The 19,143-nt window shown below is 39.1% G+C and overlaps 1 protein-coding gene across 3 annotated transcripts in view; it reads right to left on the bottom strand.

The window, feature by feature from the left end:
• LOC132156404 (xaa-Pro dipeptidase-like) overlaps nucleotides 1–19,143 on the bottom strand; it is an 85,038-nt gene that overhangs the window by 12,056 nt on the left and 53,839 nt on the right. For 2 of the 3 annotated variants that reach the window (XM_059565407.1, XM_059565409.1), the window contains 6 exons: nucleotides 11,981–12,049; nucleotides 11,110–11,187; nucleotides 10,157–10,305; nucleotides 9,842–10,026; nucleotides 8,032–8,223; nucleotides 7,408–7,858 (listed from right to left, as the gene is read on the bottom strand). In XM_059565407.1, the coding sequence (XP_059421390.1) occupies nucleotides 7,715–7,858; nucleotides 8,032–8,223; nucleotides 9,842–10,026; nucleotides 10,157–10,305; nucleotides 11,110–11,187; nucleotides 11,981–12,049 (817 nt within the window). In that variant the 3' untranslated portion in view covers nucleotides 7,408–7,714. Of the gene's footprint in view, nucleotides 1–7,407; nucleotides 7,859–8,031; nucleotides 8,224–9,841; nucleotides 10,027–10,156; nucleotides 10,306–11,109; nucleotides 11,188–11,980; nucleotides 12,050–19,143 lie in introns of those variants that run through there. The other variant, XM_059565408.1, reaches the window with a different exon arrangement.

Below are 19,143 nucleotides of genomic sequence, written 5' to 3'. Positions count from 1 at the left end.
CTCGGGAGACTGGTCTCTTCCCCGTGCATGCACACTGGTGTCCTCGTGGGGACCCGTTTGCATGGCCGACGGGCCAGGATGCCGGGCCGTCCATCCCCTGCCAGCGCCGCGGCCAACAAGAGTGATGCGGCCGCTAGAGGAAGCCGCCGCCCCTCGCACCCTGGACCGAAGAGGGGAGCGCGTGCGGCCGCCGGACTCCGCCCCTTACCTGGACCCTTCCTCCATGAACACTGCCCAACCTACACGAACCCCGCAGCACGACGAGGACACCAGATCCCCCATTTGTTTTGGACACTCTCCCCCTTTGGCCACCTTTATCCCCTGTTTTATTTGATTTTCTGTTAATAAAAGCCTCTCCGAGGCCTGACGCCACGCCCTATGTGTCTGTCTTGTGCTCCTCCCGTTACAATATTAAAGGTCAAAGAGTTGTTCTATACGTCTCTGGGAATGAGCGCTCAAGGTGTGCTACAACACACACGCTGAAGCATGGGTGGAGTTTTCACTATATTGACACATAATGTAGGCTGCACATGTACACGCCAGCTCGATATGAGAGGATTTCACCATTTCATTTAATAAAACTATCATCATTCATTTGTATTGTATACACAAACAGAAACTGCAATGTCTTTAGGACAACCTGTCAAAATAAAATTTCGGAATAACTTGAAAAAATTAAAACAGAAATATAATAGGCTACTATAGCACAGTAGAGTATGCAATACTTCAAGTAGGCCTAATAGCTAATAATAAAAATAGTTTATTAAAAAAAAACAGAAACTCTGTCTACAACCCACCAAAATAAAAGTTCGGTCTAACTCAAAGAAATTATGTAAGCAATTGCACAGTAAAATGTACACACTTATATCTCCTATTAAGTGAGATCACATTGTATGTCATTTATTCCTTATATGAACTGTTTCAAATGCAAGACATTGATTGCATGAGATTAAGTTTGTAACTGGCAGCCTGTGCCCTTTTGTAGTGTGTACATATACTATTTATCATCAAATTGTGATAACTGTGACTAAATTCAGTATATATACGTCTGCCATATGTTGCCACCCCTCAAAAATTCCTTCCCCCTTCTCACCACCCCATCAATATTTTTCTAGATCCGCCCCTGCAGTCACATACTGTACTTGATTCCGTGCCCAGATGAAAACAAGTCTCCAAACTGGTTTGACCAGATAACTCTGAACCTGAAATCATGGTACTTTAATATGTGCCACACTACTGAATGATAAGCATAATCATCAAGGCAACTACAGTACATGATAAAAGCATTTCAAATGTTTACACACATTATCCCCGGGTCATTTTTGCAAACAAAATCCGGTTTTATTTTTTCAATGTTTCCCACTGTTCAGTCTTTATCCTGGGATAAGAATGAATTCTGGGGACTCAGATATTTATGCATTGATAAACTCAGAGTTAAAATTCTTATTTATATATTTGTGCAATCAGTATCACTGTTTGGAATACAGTTAATCAATTAATCAATCAATCAATCAATCAATCAATCAATTGGGATTCTATATTCCTGATGGCACCTTCTATTATGCCCTGAACAGACTCTTTTTGAAATAAAAGGTCTATTCTTCACTCCAATTTATTCATTTTCCATCTGTGCTTGCAAAAGCAGTTTATAACACAGGGTTAAAAAACAAAAACATGCTAATAAATTGTGAAAGATTTCTTTATGCTGGGTAAACTGAAGTGGGGTTAAAAAGGCAATGACCCGTGCTGTGAAAATCACTTGTGTGTGTGAAGAAAAAAATTATATTCAAACAATATTCAGATTAGTTCCCAAACCACAGCTCAGTGAACAAACACACATCATCACAGACAATGATATACAGTTAAAAGAAGAAATCATGTTAAAGTATCTAATAATCCTCCTGTTCTCATGTGTTTTTCAGTCACATATTTGATGAAATGTAAATCTGGTGCAGCAGGTTTGACACTGAACCGGCTTTATCAGTCCTGTGTTTAACCGCAGATCTAACAATATGATTCATTCAGGAATACAATGAAAATCATATGATGTTCAACATCTGACACGACCAGACCTGCAACACACCTAATAGCCTCCGCCCTTACATGAAAATGAAACTTCATCAGAATCATTTCAGAGAAGAGCTGAAGTTTCACGAGAAGAGCAGAATCACAAGTGAACTGCAGGAAGTGTGAAGTGTGGGGATTGATGAAGTGTGTGAGACAAGACCTAAAGGATTTAATCCACACAATTCACAGCCAACTGATCGCAGTTACAGCACTCTCAGTCCACTATGAAAACCACATCGATGCTCTTGATGATAGTGTAGCAAGTTCGTTTGGAGGAAAGGAAGAGGACAAAGGGGTCGGCTGGACTGCTGACGTATTTATTTCACAAATATAAAATTAAAGTTCACAAACACCAACTGGTGACTTTTATTCTGACACTTCGGCAACACACTTTCGGTTTAATCTTTCCGCTTCCGGTTTCCGGTTGGCGTCAGCAGTCCGTCTCTCTCTCGCTTGCTTCCAACTCTCCTGGCGTTTTATACTCTCTCCACGCCAATTACTAGAACAAGAAACAGGTGATGATAATTTTCGCCCAAACCACTCACTTACCGCTCGTCTCCTGATTCTCTCTCCCGCTGCAGACTTCGCTAAACCACGCCCCCCCTGCCACATACCCCCACCGCCCGACTCAGGCCGGGGAGCCATCCGGCCTGCAGCCCCCCCCACCCCATTTCTGGAGAGGAAGTCGGCCACCGCCATCTGAACACCCGGCCTGTGGATCACCTTGAACTTAAAAGGCTGAAGAGCTAGATACCAACGAGTGATCCGCGCGTTGGTATCCTTCATGCGGTGGAGCCACTGCAGCGGAGCGTGGTCCGAACAGAGGGTGAACTCCCATCCCAGGAGATAATAGTGGAGGGTGAGGACGGCCCATCTGATGGCCAGGCACTCTTTCTCGATGGTGTTGTACTTAGCCTCTCTCTTCGAGAGCTTCCGGCTAATGTACAGCACCGGTCGTTCCTCTCCCTCTATCTCCTGGGACAGGACTGCCCCCAGCCCCCTGTCCGACGCGTCTGTCTGCAACAGAAAAGGGAGAGAAAAATCAGGAGAGTGTAATAACGGCCCGCCACACAGAGCAGCCTTGACCTGAGTAAAGGCCTGCTGACACGGCTCCGTCTACTGGACCGTATCCGTATAGTGAGGTCAGTCAAAGGGCTGGTGAGGTCCGAATAATTAGAAATAAACCGTCTATAATATCCCGCCAGCCCCAAGAACTGCCTTACCTCCTTTTTGGTCTTGGGACGTGGGCAGGTCGCAATAGCGGCTGTCTTATCAATTTGGGGACGCACCTGCCCATGCCCCAAGTGGAAGCCCAGATACCTTACTTCCACCCGCCCAATCGCACACTTCTTTGGGTTGGCCGTGAGCCCCGCTCCCCTCAGCCACCTCAGGACAGCCCTCAGATGCTGCATATGCCGCTGCCAATCATTACTAAATATAATGATATCATCTAGGTAGGCAGCCGCATACGCAGCATGGGGCCGTAGAATCCTGTCCATGAGGCGCTGAAAGGTAGCTGGGGCCCCGAACAAGCCAAACGGAAGGGTAACAAATTGGTGTAATCCAAACGGCGTTGTGAAAGCTGTCTTTTCTCTGGACAATGGAGACAAGGGGATCTGCCAATAGCCCTTTGTTAAGTTCAATGTCGAATAAAAGCGAGCCGTGCCCAGCCGATCAAGCAACTCGTCAACCCACGGCATTGGATACGCGTCGAATTTCGACACAGCATTCACCTTGCGGTAATCTACACAGAACCGGACTGAGCAGTCCGTTTTCGGAACTAAAACAATCGGGCTCGCCCAGTTACTATTAGATTCTTCTATTACCCCCATGTCAAGCATAGCGCCTAATTCAGCCTGAACTACTTTTTTCTTGTGCTCAGGTAAACGATACGGCCGGCTGCGAACTACCACGCCCGGCTTGGTCTCGATATGGTGCTGAATCAGGTTAGTACGGCCCGGTAGGGGCGAGAAGACGTCGGCAAACTCTGCCTGCAATTTCGTTAAATCAGTGAGTTGGGACGGCGAGAGGTGATCTCCACCTGGAGCCAGGGCGAGGGACTGTGGTTTGATATTCGCCTCTGGCCCGAGATCATCCTCTCCGCCAATCACCGTTGCCAACATCACTGATTCCTCCTCATTCCATTTTTTTAAGGAGATTGAGGTGGTAGATCTGACGGGACCCGTTCCTATCGGACCGTATTACCTCATAATCGAGATCTCCGACCTGTCGTGCGACCTCGAACGGTCCCTTCCACTTAGCCATTAATTTGGAGCTCGACGTTGGGAGTAATACAAGTACTTTCTCTCCCGGTGCAAATTTGCGTAACCTAGTTCCCCTGTTATACAGCTGGGTCTGGCGGTCCTGGGCTTGTAACAAATTCTCCATGGATAGCCGCCCCAATCTGTGGAGTTTTGTTCTCAAGTCCAGCACATACTGAATTTCGTTTTTGCCCTGAGATGGTCCCTCCTCCCACGTTTCTCTCAGTACGTCGAGCACCCCCCGGGGCTGGCGTCCATAGAGAAGCTCGAAGGGGGAAAACCCCGTGGAGGCTTGCGGGACCTCTCGCACAGCGAATAACAAGGGCTCTAGCCACCGATCCCAATTTTTGGCGTCTTCGTGAACGAACTTACGGATCATGGATTTAAGCGTGCTATTAAATCGTTCGACCAGGCCGTCGGTTTGTGGGTGATAGACGCTAGTTCGAATCGACTTAATGCCCAATAATCCGTACAGTTCGCGTAGTGTACGTGACATAAACGCCGTGCCCTGATCGGTGAGGATTTCTTTTGGAATCCCCACCCGGGAGATAAGACGAAACAGGTCATCCGCAACACTTTTAGCGGAAATGTTGCGGAGGGCCACCGCTTCAGGATATCGTGTTGCATAATCAACTATGACTAGTGCAAAGCGATGTCCTCGTGCCGATCGCTCTAATGGCCCGATGAGGTCCATACCAATTCTCTCGAAGGGGACCTGCATTAAGGGAAGAGGGCGCAAAGGCGCTTTTGGGGCGGCCGGTGGGTTTACCAACTGACATTCCGGACAAGACGCGCACCACCTGCGCACGTTGTCATGAATGCCCGGCCAAAAGAAACGGGCCATGGGGCGATTTAGTGTTGCTGCCTGTCCCAAATGGCCCGCCATAGGATTAGAATGAGCCGCGTGGAAAAGCATTTCCCTGCGGCCCTTTGGAATTAACAATTGGGTTGTATTCAATTTTGTCTGAGCGTCTTGGGTCACTCGATACAACCGGTCTTTTAAAATGGCAAAATATGGATAGGAAAGCGGGAGGGCCGGTTGGAGAGACTGGCCATCGATGGCGCGGACCTGTTGAAACGCATGTTTTAGGGTCTCATCCTGAGACTGCTCCAGAGGAAAGTCATCACGCTCCGAGAGAATCAGTCTCCCGATTTCGTTCGGTTCCCCTGAAGCAGAACCCAGCGGTCCTGGCTCAGTTTCCCCCACCTGTACCCGCGCGGTCTCCTTCCGCGCCTTATTTCCCCAAGAGGCATCCGCACATAACGACCCCAATAAAACCGTAAACGCGGGCCAATTCGTTCCCAAGATTATCGGATGCCGGAGGTAGGGACTAACCGCCACCTCCACACTATGCTTTTGTCCCCGGAATTGAATTATAATTGGGACAACCGGATACTCCACCACTTCATCGAAGACCAGGAGGTTCGCCACCGGAAGTTGTTGGGCGGCCACATGGGCCTCTCCAGAGAGCAGGGGAATGAGGCGCACCGGCCACTGCTCTCGGGGCCACCCGCAGGCCTCCGCCGACTTTTCAAAAAGCTCCAGGAAGGCCTCCGGATCGTCCTGGGGCCCCATCTTGTGCAGCGGTAGGTGCATGGGTGCAGCGGGCGGCCCGGCGGCCTCGGTGCGAACATCCCGATCGATCCAGCTCCAGAACCTCTCGCGGTCCTCCTGCTGAGCCTGGACAATGGCCTGGAAACGCCTCTCCTGATCCGTCCTTAGGTCCAGCAGGGCCTGGTGTTGTTCACGGTGCAGGACCGCGAGGGAGGCGATGATGTCCGCAAGCGGCATGGAGGACGGGCTTTGCATGGCGGCGGCGGCGGTCCTGCTTCCTTCCCGGGTTTCGGCACCAGTGTAGCAAGTTCGTTTGGAGGAAAGGAAGAGGACAAAGGGGTAGGCTGGACTGCTGACGTATTTATTTCACAAATATAAAATTAAAGTTCACAAACACCAACTGGTGACTTTTATTCTGACACTTCGGCAACACACTTTCGGTTTAATCTTTCCGCTTCCGGTTTCCGGTTGGCGTCAGCAGTCCGTCTCTCTCTCGCTTGCTTCCGACTCTCCTGGCGTTTTATACTCTCTCCACGCCAATTACTAGAACAAGAAACAGGTGATGATAATTTTCGCCCAAACCACTCACTTACCGCTCGTCTCCTGATTCTCTCTCCCGCTGCAGACTTCGCTCCCCCTGCCACAGATAGTTTTGTCTGTGCTAACAGCTGAACATCTACATCTGTGAGCAGCTCCTGTAAAGTTACTGGAACAATCCACAACGCTCGACCTCCCGTGAAAAGATCCCATCACAAACAAACCTTTACGTTTATGCATTCAGTTGATGCTTTTATCCAAAACGAGGAACATCACAAGCAATCGTCCAGTCGACAACCGTCCCATTTCACATCGCCAAGTTCATAGTTTAAACTACAACAATATTAACAGGAGCAATAGGAATAATACTGTCTTTAAACTGACTTCTAAACAAAAAAGACAATCTGTTGTAAGAAGGCAAGACGTGAGTTTAAGGAATCCTGCCTCTTTTGTTATGATAAACTTCAAGTTAGAAGACAGAAATCTTAAGAATTGAATTTCTCTGGATGCAAATAAACTAATAAAGTTATGAAGTGAACACAATTAACGATGGAAACTGATATGAGCGCTGCGCCCTCATGATGACGGAGCAAACTCTCTGCATCCAGATGATTTACTGGAAGGAAGTTCATTTAATGTTTTGCAGTTTTACACGTAAGCAGCAGGTAATCAAGAAGAGCCAGTATATACTTGAACGGAGAAAGATAAGAATCTCCAAAACTGTTTGACAAGATTACACTTCTGTAACCTTTCAGATCCGTACTGTACACAATCTGACAATAATATTTTCATACATTTTGCTTCTTCGGCTTAAACCATATGTGAACACTTTAGGATAAATATGAAAATCCTGAAAAGTGACAGTATTTTTCTCCTCTTGTCTCTGTTTCCTGCTTTTCTACCAATTATAGTTTGACAAAAACACATCATATGGGATTTAAACAACAGATATTTTTTTTGAATAAGCAAATAATATTTCACACACGATTCTAAATGATGCTAGAAAAATCAGAGCTTTATTAAAAATAAGCATTGCATTGTCTTACAAACTTGCAGAAAGTGTACAGAATATAATGCAGATGAGTTGAGTGAAGTTCTTTTAATTCAGGCTGCTTTTGTAAAGAATATCAAACTCTGAAAATTAAAGCAGAAAATGTTACACGGCTGCTACATGAAAGCATAAATGATCCTGTAATTCATCTGCAATCTGATTAATGGCTGACTGATCTCCCTTTATAGAGTCAGATATCAAAGATGCTTGTTTCTTTAGATCGTCATCATCATCATGATCTCTTCAGAGTTTCTGGCTGCTGATGGGACTGAAGGCTTTGGGTGTCAGATCCTCCATGAAGGCCTCGATCTCCTCCACGGTTCGAGGGACGCAGGTCAGCAGCTCCACGCCGTCAGCCGTCACAGCGATATCATCCTCAATACGCACCTGAGACACACACGAGGAGACATAATCATAGAAATACAATCTGGACTTTCACAAATGTAGATTTATAATATCTGAAACAATGGCGCTTCAGTGCTTTTGATCATAAAGTAATATCATGAAGATAAAACATATATATAGAGGTTTAGTTTGTGGTGGGTCTGATGTGTTCTGACCCCGCCGAAGCCGCGGAAGCGTGTCAGGACGTCGTTGTTGATGAAGCCGCACTGCGTCGCTGATTTCAGAGCGTTATCCAGCAGGTGGTTGATGAAGTAGATCCCCGGCTCCACCGTGAGGACCATGCGCTCCTGCACCACACGGCCCATCCGCAGACTCTTTAGCCCAGGCTCATCAATGCGCTCGACGCCCTGAAACACACCACAGACATGTTAACCACAGGAACCTGGAGAGCTTTGGGTTCAACCGAGGTGTCTACATTTAAAGATTTACATTTGAAAAGTTTACATTTTAAATTATGAAACCGAGAATTCCGCTCCTTGATTCTGATTGGCTGAGCTGCATTCAAAGCTGTTCTAAATCACTCTACAATGTAACATTAACCTTTGTTTACTTCTGTGTGTTGCTCGGCAACCACTTTGTTACAACCACAACTGTTTCTGAGGAGCTACATTGTGTCGTGGAAGAATACTGTTTTTATTAATATCAATTAGACTTTAATTTGCTCAGAGTTTTATTCTGTGGAACCTTGCTCTTCACGTCATGCCTAACAACTCCCCTTACCTGTTATAAATTCACTGCAAACCACGGCTCCTTGGGGCTTATTGCTTTATTAATTTGCATTTACTGCTTTATTAATTTTTTAAAAAATTATTTGAATGTTTAATAAATATGAAAATTGTTACAAATGTAATAGATATTAATATAATGTGGTTATGCATTATAATGCAAGATTTATTTCTTGACCACAGCTCTTCATATTAAGAAGTTTGCTTTACAAACGGGGAAATATTTCTCTTGATCTTTTAAGATTAACCAACTTGATGTACAATGAAAGCATGGGTTTGTAGTTTGACATAACATGAAAATACATTTTTTTAAGCATATAAACGTTCAATTTGTATAGCACTTTTCAAAGTGAACATGTTTTCAAAGCAGCTTTTCAGAAAGTAATCATGTTAGTATTTATAATATGTGACTCTGGAGCACAAAACCAGTCATAAGGGTCAATTTTTTGAAATTGAGATTTATGCATCATCTGAAAGCTGAATAAATTATCTCTCCATTGATGTGTGGTTTATTAGGATCAGACAATATTTGGACAAGATACAACTATTTTAAAATTTGGAATCTGAGGGTGCAAAAAATGCTACATATTGAGAAAATCACTTTTAAAGTTCTTAGCAATGCATATTGCTAATGGAAAATTAAGTTTTGATATATTTACAGTATGAAATTTACTAAATATATCAATAAGACATGATCTTTACTTAATATCTTAATGATTTTTGGCCTAAAAAAAGAAAAAATATAATTTTGACCCATACAATATATTTTTGGCTATTGCTACAAATATACCCCAGCGACTTAAGACTGCTTTTGTGCTCCAGGGTCACATATCTCCATGCTTTATAGTTGCAATTTACAGTTTAGAGCTTGACAATACTACAGTTTCCATGTGGTGCCAGTATAAACACTCAAACTACTGAGATTTGCAATATAATATGAATGGCTTTATGTGAGTGTGTATGCATGTAAAATAAAATGCATAATAGTTATTGGAAATGAGTTAATAATTTGCAGTGAAAAAAGTAATAATAAAAATACATTTGAAGATTTATTTATTATATCAGGCCTCTTACATTGTGATGTAGTTATGCATCATTATTACTACTAGATTCAATATTAAAATGATGCATATCGCTTGAGATTCACCTCTAACTCTAGCAGTACACATGGCCTTCAGGGAAAAAATAGAAAAAGTAGTCTAAGTGAATCTCTCCCTTTTCTGATGTGATCAGCTCTGACCTCTGGATATCCTCCCACGTCGTGGACGTCGATGCCCAGCAGGTGACCCAGACCGTGCGGCATGAACACAGAGCCCAGATGAACCTTCAGCATCTCCTCCACGTTCCCACGCAGGATCCCGATCTTCACTAGCTCCTCCAGGTGAACCCGGTCAGCCAGACGATGCATGTCTGTCCACTTCACACCTGAGCACCAGTGAAGGGTCATTAGACTGAGGTCACAGGAATATTGAGATCTGCACGGTGAGCGTGTTATTGCATCATGTCTCTCTGTAGTTTAATATCAGCTTTGGCTCTAGTATTTAGTGTTTTGTACCTGGTTTGATGGCGGCCATCACGGCTCTGGAGGACTTCAGCACGGCTTCATAAATGGCTCTCTGGTCTGCGGTGAACTTGCCGTTGGCTGGGAAAGAGCAGGTGATGTCGGAGGAGTAGCAGTAATACTCACCGCCCATATCAAACAGACTGAAACAATCAAACAGAGTTTTTATGGTTTGGATTAATTTTCATGATTTGGTGACAGCATCAAAAACTGAGTATTCCTGCTTTATTGTTTTGTATTCTATTATTGCATGATTATTATTTTACATTTTTATAATGTACAAAGCTTTTGGACTTTGATAGTAAAAAAAAGTCACATTTTTTAAGTGTTATTATTGATTATAGATTTCAACAAACCATTAAATATTTAACCTATGGTCTTGTGTACAGGATACTGCAACACATGAAATTAAAATAAAAAAGTTGCATACTATATAGAAAGCATTCTATATAGAAATATATATTCTATATAGAAAGATTTAATAAATGTATAATAATATTTGCAGTGTAAATGTGTAATAATTTTTGCTGAATGAAACCCCTAGATTCTGTATATCTAGGTATTGCTTTATTTTTTTTATTTGATTTGAATATGGAATTTTGAATTATGAAATTTTGGTTTTTAATTTTTTTTTTTTTTTAAATAAATTGGTTGAACCTGGACGTAAATATAAACTCTCGCTGTAGTAAATTAGCTGCTACTTTAAATAATTCATCATGATTTTCAATTCATTTCTCAAGCATGCGCTTGCAAAAAATGAAAAATGTAAATCTGGTTCTTGTCCGCCAGGGGTCAGTGTGTAACCGCTTATAAAGAGATGATGACTGAAGAGAGACATATTCATCACATTGACTGAAAGACCAGCAGCCATCAACAAAACAACTGATACAGAACACAGTGTATTAAAAAAATCAAGAAACAAATGAGAAAGAGGGAGATGAACTCACCACATGTCTCCATCCTGGATGCTTTTGTCATTGGGAGCGCCGGCGTGTCCGTAATGAAGGACGGATGAGTTATTCCCACTGACAGCAAATTACATGTTAACATGCAACCCAAAACACTCTGAGATTTGACAATATCTTCAACATCATTCTAATAATAGAACAGATAGTACAGTAACAGTGACAAATGCATTAATGGTACAGTACAGTTTTGCAGTGCTACTGTACTCAATAGCAGCCACATTAATATTGAACTTCACTTTGAATTTGTTGCTTCAAGTATTAAATTAACACTAATGTGTGACAAAAACTTTAAATTTAAATTATTACTGACTGAAAATCTTGTATCATAAATAAACATGATTTGAGATGTTTGAATATGCATGAAATAAATATAAGATCTGCAGTGAAAAAAAATGTTTTTTCTTCAATTTGAGTCTTCCTAACACAATCAAATGATTGTAAAAGGCTTGGAAAATAATGCACATATCATATGAACTGAACTGTTATAATGCTTTTCTACACGTCTGCAGGTTAACAAACATTTTTAGATGAATTATGCATTGAATCCAAAATATGTCTGAAGTTTATTCATCCAAATGTTTGCCACGGTTCAACTTTGAACTCCAAAAAATGTGTTGCTCTGGGCACAGAATGATATCAGACACCAAGAGCCTCTCAGAGAACACACACACACACACTAATGATTTCCTCTGGTCTGTTATTGCACTGTAAGGTCTTGTGCTGTTTGTGTAACACTCAGTAAGAACATCAGTAATTACAAGATTAGTTCAGCTGACCAGAGTGTTTCTGTTCTGTACGTGGCTAATTTGTGAGTTTTGTAATTGTTTGTCTGTGTTGGTGGTGCATTTACCTTCCGCAGATGCAAGTGTATGAAGTGTGACGCATCCCTCCACGAGAGTAACAGTAATGCTGGAACAGACTGAAACACACACAGTTCACATTAGCATCAGTCAATCTCAGTCACACTTCATTCACAATCAACAGAAAATCTAAATAATACATTGTGTATAAAGAAAATTATGCATGTGTAAGCATATTTAAAAATTTTGCTTTGCAAGATTATTTTCATGTATTCACCCAAATTTTCATTATCAATGAGCAAATTTTAAAAGAAACACAAGGACTGAAATCTGAAATATCAGTCAAAAGCAGCACGGCTTTAATTTCTCCACAGAGACCTGCAATAAAATTACAAAATGCAACATAAAGAGCCTGTCAGTCCATATAGATGAAAAAATATAGTAGCCTCAAAAAACATTGAGTGATAACTTCATAACAACAGATCAACAAAACACTGATATACAGCAGAGAAACCAGAGATTTCCATCTGCTGTGCGATAAAACCCTCAAACACATTAAAGGAGAGACCCGAGACATACAGAGGCCACTCAGGCACCCTAACAACCGCTCAAACACCATGGCAACACACTAACAACCGCTCAAACACCATGACAACACACTCACAACCGCTCAAACACCATGGCAACACACTCACAACCGCTCAAACACCATGGCAACACACTCACAACCGCTCAAACACCATGGTAACACACTAACAACCGTTCAAACACCATGGCAAAACACTAAGAACCGCTCAAACACCATGGTAACACACTCACAACCGCTCAAACACCATGGCAACACACTAACAACCGCTCAAACACCATGGCAACACACTCACAACCGCTCAAACACCATGGCAACACATTAACAACCGCTCAACTCTAACACCATGGCAACACACTAACAACCGCTCAACTCAAACACCATGGAAACACACTAACAACAGCTCAAACACCATGGCAACACACTAACAACCGCTCAAACACCATGGTAACACACTCACAACCGCTCAAACACCATGGCAACACACTAACAACCGCTCAAACACCATGACAACACACTAACAAACGCTCAAACACCATGGCAACACACTCACAACCGCTCAAACACCATGGCAACATCCTCACAACTGTCAAACACCATGGCAACACCCTGATAACCACTTAAGCACCATGGCAACACCCTAACAACCGCTCAAACACCATGGCAACACCCTAACAACCGCTCAAACACTATGGCAACACCCTAATAACCGCTCAACCACCATGGCAACACACTAACAACCGCTCAAACACCATGACAACACCCTAACAACCGCTCAAACACCATAGCTACACAGTGACAACTATTTAAACACCACAATAACACACTAACAAACACTCAAACCCCCTAGCAACACTCTAACAACCACTTAGACATCCTAGCAACACACTAACAACCACTCAAACACCCTAGCAATACACTAACAACCATTGACACCATAGCAACCACATAGCAAAACACTAACAATCACTTCAACCCCCAGTAACACACTAATAACCATTCAGACACACCAGCTGCCACATAGCAACACAATGGCAACCACTCAAGACACCCTAGTAACCACATAGCACACTAACGAACACTCAGAAACACAAACAACACCTCAGAATCATGGCATCAAGTTTAATAAAGTGTAAAATAAGGTAAAATAAAATATTTTTTTTTTACATTAAACATTTTCCCCCCAATTTAAGCAAAGAGGACATGAAATGTGTTTCCGAAATCACAGCAGTCCATTTACCTGACTGTGTGTGTGTGTGTGTGTGTGTGTGAGGTTCGTGGCAGCTTTAATTAAAGCATCACATGCTGCCATCAGGATGTCAGGGAGCAGGATTGATGCTGCCGCCACATGAAACAAACCATCATGACACATCAGAGCATCAGAGGACGTTCTCTGAATCACAGCGCCGCTCTCGTCCTCTAATGGAGCCACTCTTGACTCGGCTCCGTTTGGGGCTTTCTCCTGTGATCAGCACAGCAATGCTTTCAAAGAAACCAGCCAAAGATAAAACACGGTCGAATGTCAAGTCTGTGTTCGCTTATGTGTGTGACGTGACAGTGATGTTTTAATATCAAGCACCAATGCCGTTCAAATAAAGAGATTTTCCCTTTGGACTTCTTTATTTTGAACCGATTTCTACCCAGGGAACATTAAAATCTGAACATGAGAATTACAAAACTACTGCAACTCTGAAAGGGTGTTATCATAGTAGCATATTTACAAGGTTAATATCAATGATTGGACAAACATAATAACCAGTGTTTTAACAACTGCTTGTCTTAAACACACTTCTTGTATTAAAATTAGAAAATAAAATCTTCAATTAACCAATTCCCCTCAGATGCTGAAACTAAACAGCATGAGAATATTCCTGCAATTGCACAAAGCTCATTAATATTCAATGATTTAGTGTTACATTCTAGTGTTATACTGTATCAAACTGGAAGTGCGCTTCATCACTCAGGGTTACAATGTTACGATCCACCTTTTTCAATTATAGCAAGTATGAAATATCGCTTAACCCTTTATTAGACGTGACTTTAACCAAGGATTAATGCAAAGAAGACAAATTATTAACCAACCTCATGAATATTCCACATAAAACCATTTCTTATTGTTCTCTAAGAAGAGAACAAAAGATAATTGATTTGAAATAATTAATTTCAGCTCACTTCGGCCATCAGATTGTGAAAGGTCATGTGACTTTTAATTGGCTGATTCTTTCTGACAGTCATGAAAACTAAGCTGTGTTTGGTTCTCATTATGAGGAAATGAAGTCAGCGATCAGGGAAACACTTCCTTCAGGGTCTGATCTCTCGGTGTGCTTATTATAGATTGTATGATTCAGTTATGCTAGATTAAATCACACGCTAAAGGGGGGCTAGATCTTGAAAGCACTTTTAATTGAGGATTAATTGGAGCTTGCATCCAGGAAACAGATCCATGTACATTTCCTCTATTCAAGCTTTTTTCATATGAAGGAGTAAAGTTTTAACCACGTTTAATTTTTCCTTCTATTATGGCTATAAATGATAAAATAGCAACCAGTAGTGAGCGAATGAGGACAATATCAAATGCTTCTTAGAAAAGTCACAACACATAGTGTAGATAATTATCTTTACAAGGCATTTTCGTCTTGAGAGCTTCTTATGATACTGTAATGTAATGTGCATTAAAATGCATGATATGCAACTACAGTTTGTAAAAGTGTCAATTTCTGAATTGTATCGTCTATTTAGTAGGCATCTCACTTGGGTTTGAAAATACATTATTTTTCTTTAGATCAGGGATTACCAAACTTTTTCCCTTTGAGCTAATATATTTATATATTTCATTAATTTAACAAATAATCATGGTTCTCTGATGACAGTTAATAGTTAAATGATATACAGGTAAACAACTGTACTATATTATACAATACAGTTATATTATATTATTTATTACTTTTTTTACATTTCTTATGATTGTATTTTTTATTAAGTGCTTTATTTTTATAGTTTTTATTTTAAAATTATTTCTTTACATATTTATGATTACATTTTTAGAGCTTTTATTATTTTTATTTAAAATATTTTTATATTATGATTTAATATTTCTATAATCATTTTAAATAATTAACATTTAAGTTTACATTTTTAGGTTTTAATAAATGTTAAGTGTTTTTAATTTAGTTTTTATTTTAAAGTGAGTTCCTTGGACTAACATATTTTTAGATATTTTCATATTTTACATTTTAACATTTAATTAATTTCTAGTAAGTGTTTTATTTTGATCATTCATATTTTAAAAGATTAAGGTTAGAGTTAAAAAATTTTTTTTACATTATTACATTTATTTAAAATTGTATAATTTAATTTTAATTTAAGTTTAGTGGTTTATTTTGATTGTTTTCATTTTAGAAGTAGGTACTTTAACTGTACATATTTATGATTAAATTTTTTGGCATTTTTATAATTTTATTTAAAATGATCTAAATTAATTAAAATTCAAATTTTTATGATTTAATTAATTTAGCATTATTTTATTTTTGAATTATTTTTATATTTCTATGATAAAATTTTCAGTAAGTGTTTTATTTTGATTGTTTTTAGTCTAGAATAATTTACTTTAAGTATGCAAACCCTGCTTTAGAGGAATGCCAATGTACCATGATAACGAGCAACGTGACGACTGATATCCCATCATGCTCTGGTGTTTTTTGGGCTGTGACACAGCTGGAAGAATATCTCTGCTGCACATTACACAGTCTCACCATCTGCAGCTCCTCTTAAATGAACAATCACGCAGCAGTTTTCACATGCTGTACTGAGAGCTTCAACATCGGGACAGTTTCTGTTCTGGCGTTCGCTGCTCCAGAAACACACAACAGAAGTAAATCTCACTTACAGGTGTGATAATGCATTATTTATTCTGCCTGCACATGTGTAATGACCCAAAAATGAATACAGCCTCCTCATAATGCCCTGTTTTTAGCTGAAATGCACAGTTCCTGCAAATCAATACTGAATTAAGTACTTTAACTTACTCTCATGTGGTTTCAAAACTATATGATTTCCTTCAGTAGAGGAAGCTGAATGATAATGAATGCATTCATACTGCATGCAACCTCTGCTCATTGCACTTTATCCCTAAAACAATTTCTTGAAGTTCCTCTGAGATCTTAAGTGAATATTTTGCTCATTATATGGACACACTTGCATGTTCATGCTTAATGGTCAAATGACATGCAGCTAAACAAATTACTTATTTATTATAATTACTTGTATATTAAAATTACTTCTATTAATTTTAAATGTATAAGATGACATTTTTATGATGAAATATACGTCTAGTAAATGTTTTATTAGATTTTTTATTTTTACATTTTAATAAAATAAAATTTTCATATTTTTATTTGAATTTTTTATTTGAATGTTTTACTTTAAAATTACTTATTTTAATTTAACGATGTTATGATTACACTATTTTTAGTGTTTTATTTTATTATATTTATTTTAAAATATTTTGGTTTTAAATTATGATTTTTTGTATTTTTAATTTCATTATGAATGTTTTATTTATTTTTTATTTTTATGATTTCATTGTTTTTATTATTATTTTAAATTGTATGATTTAATATTTTTTTGCATTTTAATTTGATTTTTAATTTGAATATAATTTATTTTAGTTGTAAATTTTCTATGATTTTAAAATGAAAAAATAAAAAATTCATTTCGAATGATTTTATCTAAAATTGTATGATTTAATTCATTTTTAGTGCTTTAATTAGTTCAAAATAATTTATTTTAAATTTTTATGACTTAATTTCAGTTTATTATTATTTCAAATTTATAACAATTTATATTTAATGTTTCTGTGATTTTAATCAATCCTTAACCTTCATTAACCTAATAGCAAGAAACCGAAGAGTCGATGACTCCCACAAACACAGTCACTCAATCCCATGATGCTTTGCTGTCAGCACTTACACCAAGGTCGAACGCTGCATGTACAAATGAAACACAAATGTGGAAAGTGCAGCAGATGGTGGAGCGGATCAAGCTGGATAATCTAATCTCAGTGAAGTAAATCCTAATCAAATGCCGTGTTTGTGGCCGGTTAGAGTGACATTTCCCATCGGTAACCCGGGACAGCTGCTTGTTAGCACTCGGATTTGCATTTTTAGGACAAGCCGTGCCGGCCTTCGCTCAGATTTCATCTGGATTTGTCCACGGTCAGTCTTCAATCAGCCGAAGGGATTCAGAGATAAACCCAAATGTTTCAGTCGCATAAAAATCATTTCACTGATTATGAAAGTAAATCTCAAGGACAATTACAGCAAAACAGAGTTTCCATGTCATGCACACACCTGTCCGTCAAACTCTGATTTAAGATATTCAAAATGATTAACATAAATGCAAAGACGGGTATATATTTAATATTTTTAATATTTATATGTAATATTTCGACACAGTTGTTTAATATGCAGTATAACTGAGAGATTCAGATGTGCAAACATCAACATGCGAGAAGTAGAATATAAAGGACAAACCAATTCTGTGCACATACTAACAAAAACCTTTTTTTAAACATTAAGTTTTTAATATTAAGATCATAAATTGTGAGAAAAGGTACTGTATATTATATAATATAGAATCCAGTTATTCCCATGCACCAACTCAAATTTTATACTGCATTTTATTATTTTTATGACATTTCTCATTTTGAATGTGATTTTTAAAACGACTTATTTAAATTTGACATTTTTATGATTCGTTAAAATTTAAATGAGTGTTTTCTTTTTATTGTTTTTATTTTAAAATCAATTATTTTAGTTAAACATTTTTAGGATTCATTTAAATAAAAGTTTGATTTAATTATGTGCACCTGTTAAGATGAAGACTGACAAAAATAAAAATAAAAACTTTTTTACACATTAAGTTTTCAATATTAAGTTCATAAGTTGTGAATAAAGTTTTATTATTATATAATTCAGAATGACTGCTTTCGCCATGCATTGACACTACATGATAAGTATAGAATATATGCACTTTTTATGCAAGCTAGATATTAATAAATCTCATTATCACTGTTCCAAAGTCTGGGGTCAGTAAGATTTTTGTTTTTTTCAGCTAAGATGCATTAAACCGCTCAAAAAGTGCACTACATACATTTATAATGATACAAAAATTTCCATTTCAAATAAACGCTGTTCCTCTGAACTTGCTATTCATCTGTGAATCCTGAAAAATAAAATGCATCACAGTTTCCACAAAAATATTGATCAGCACGACTTGAAATGTTTCTTGAGCAGTAAATCTTCATATTATGATGATTTCTGAAGATCATGTGACTCTGAAGACTGGAGTAATGATGCTGAAAATGCAACTTTGACCGCAGAAATAAATTACAGTTTAACAGAGATTCACGTAGAAAACAGCTGTTTTAAATTATAATAATATTTCAGATTTTTACTGTATTTTTGATCAAATAAATGCAGCCTCAGTGAGCAGAAGAGACTTCTTTAAAAAAAAAATCTATTAAAAATCTCACTGACCCCAAGCATTTGAACAGCAGTGTACATGCATATATTATCATCAAACCCAAATATTATATCCATTTATTTTTCTTTCCCAGATATATTACTG

This window comes from Carassius carassius, chromosome 13 (genome assembly GCF_963082965.1).
Source record: "Carassius carassius chromosome 13, fCarCar2.1, whole genome shotgun sequence".
Lineage (NCBI taxonomy): Eukaryota > Metazoa > Chordata > Actinopteri > Cypriniformes > Cyprinidae > Carassius > Carassius carassius.
Note: the sequence above shows the minus strand (reverse complement) of the source record. Positions and strands in the feature narration are given on the sequence as shown.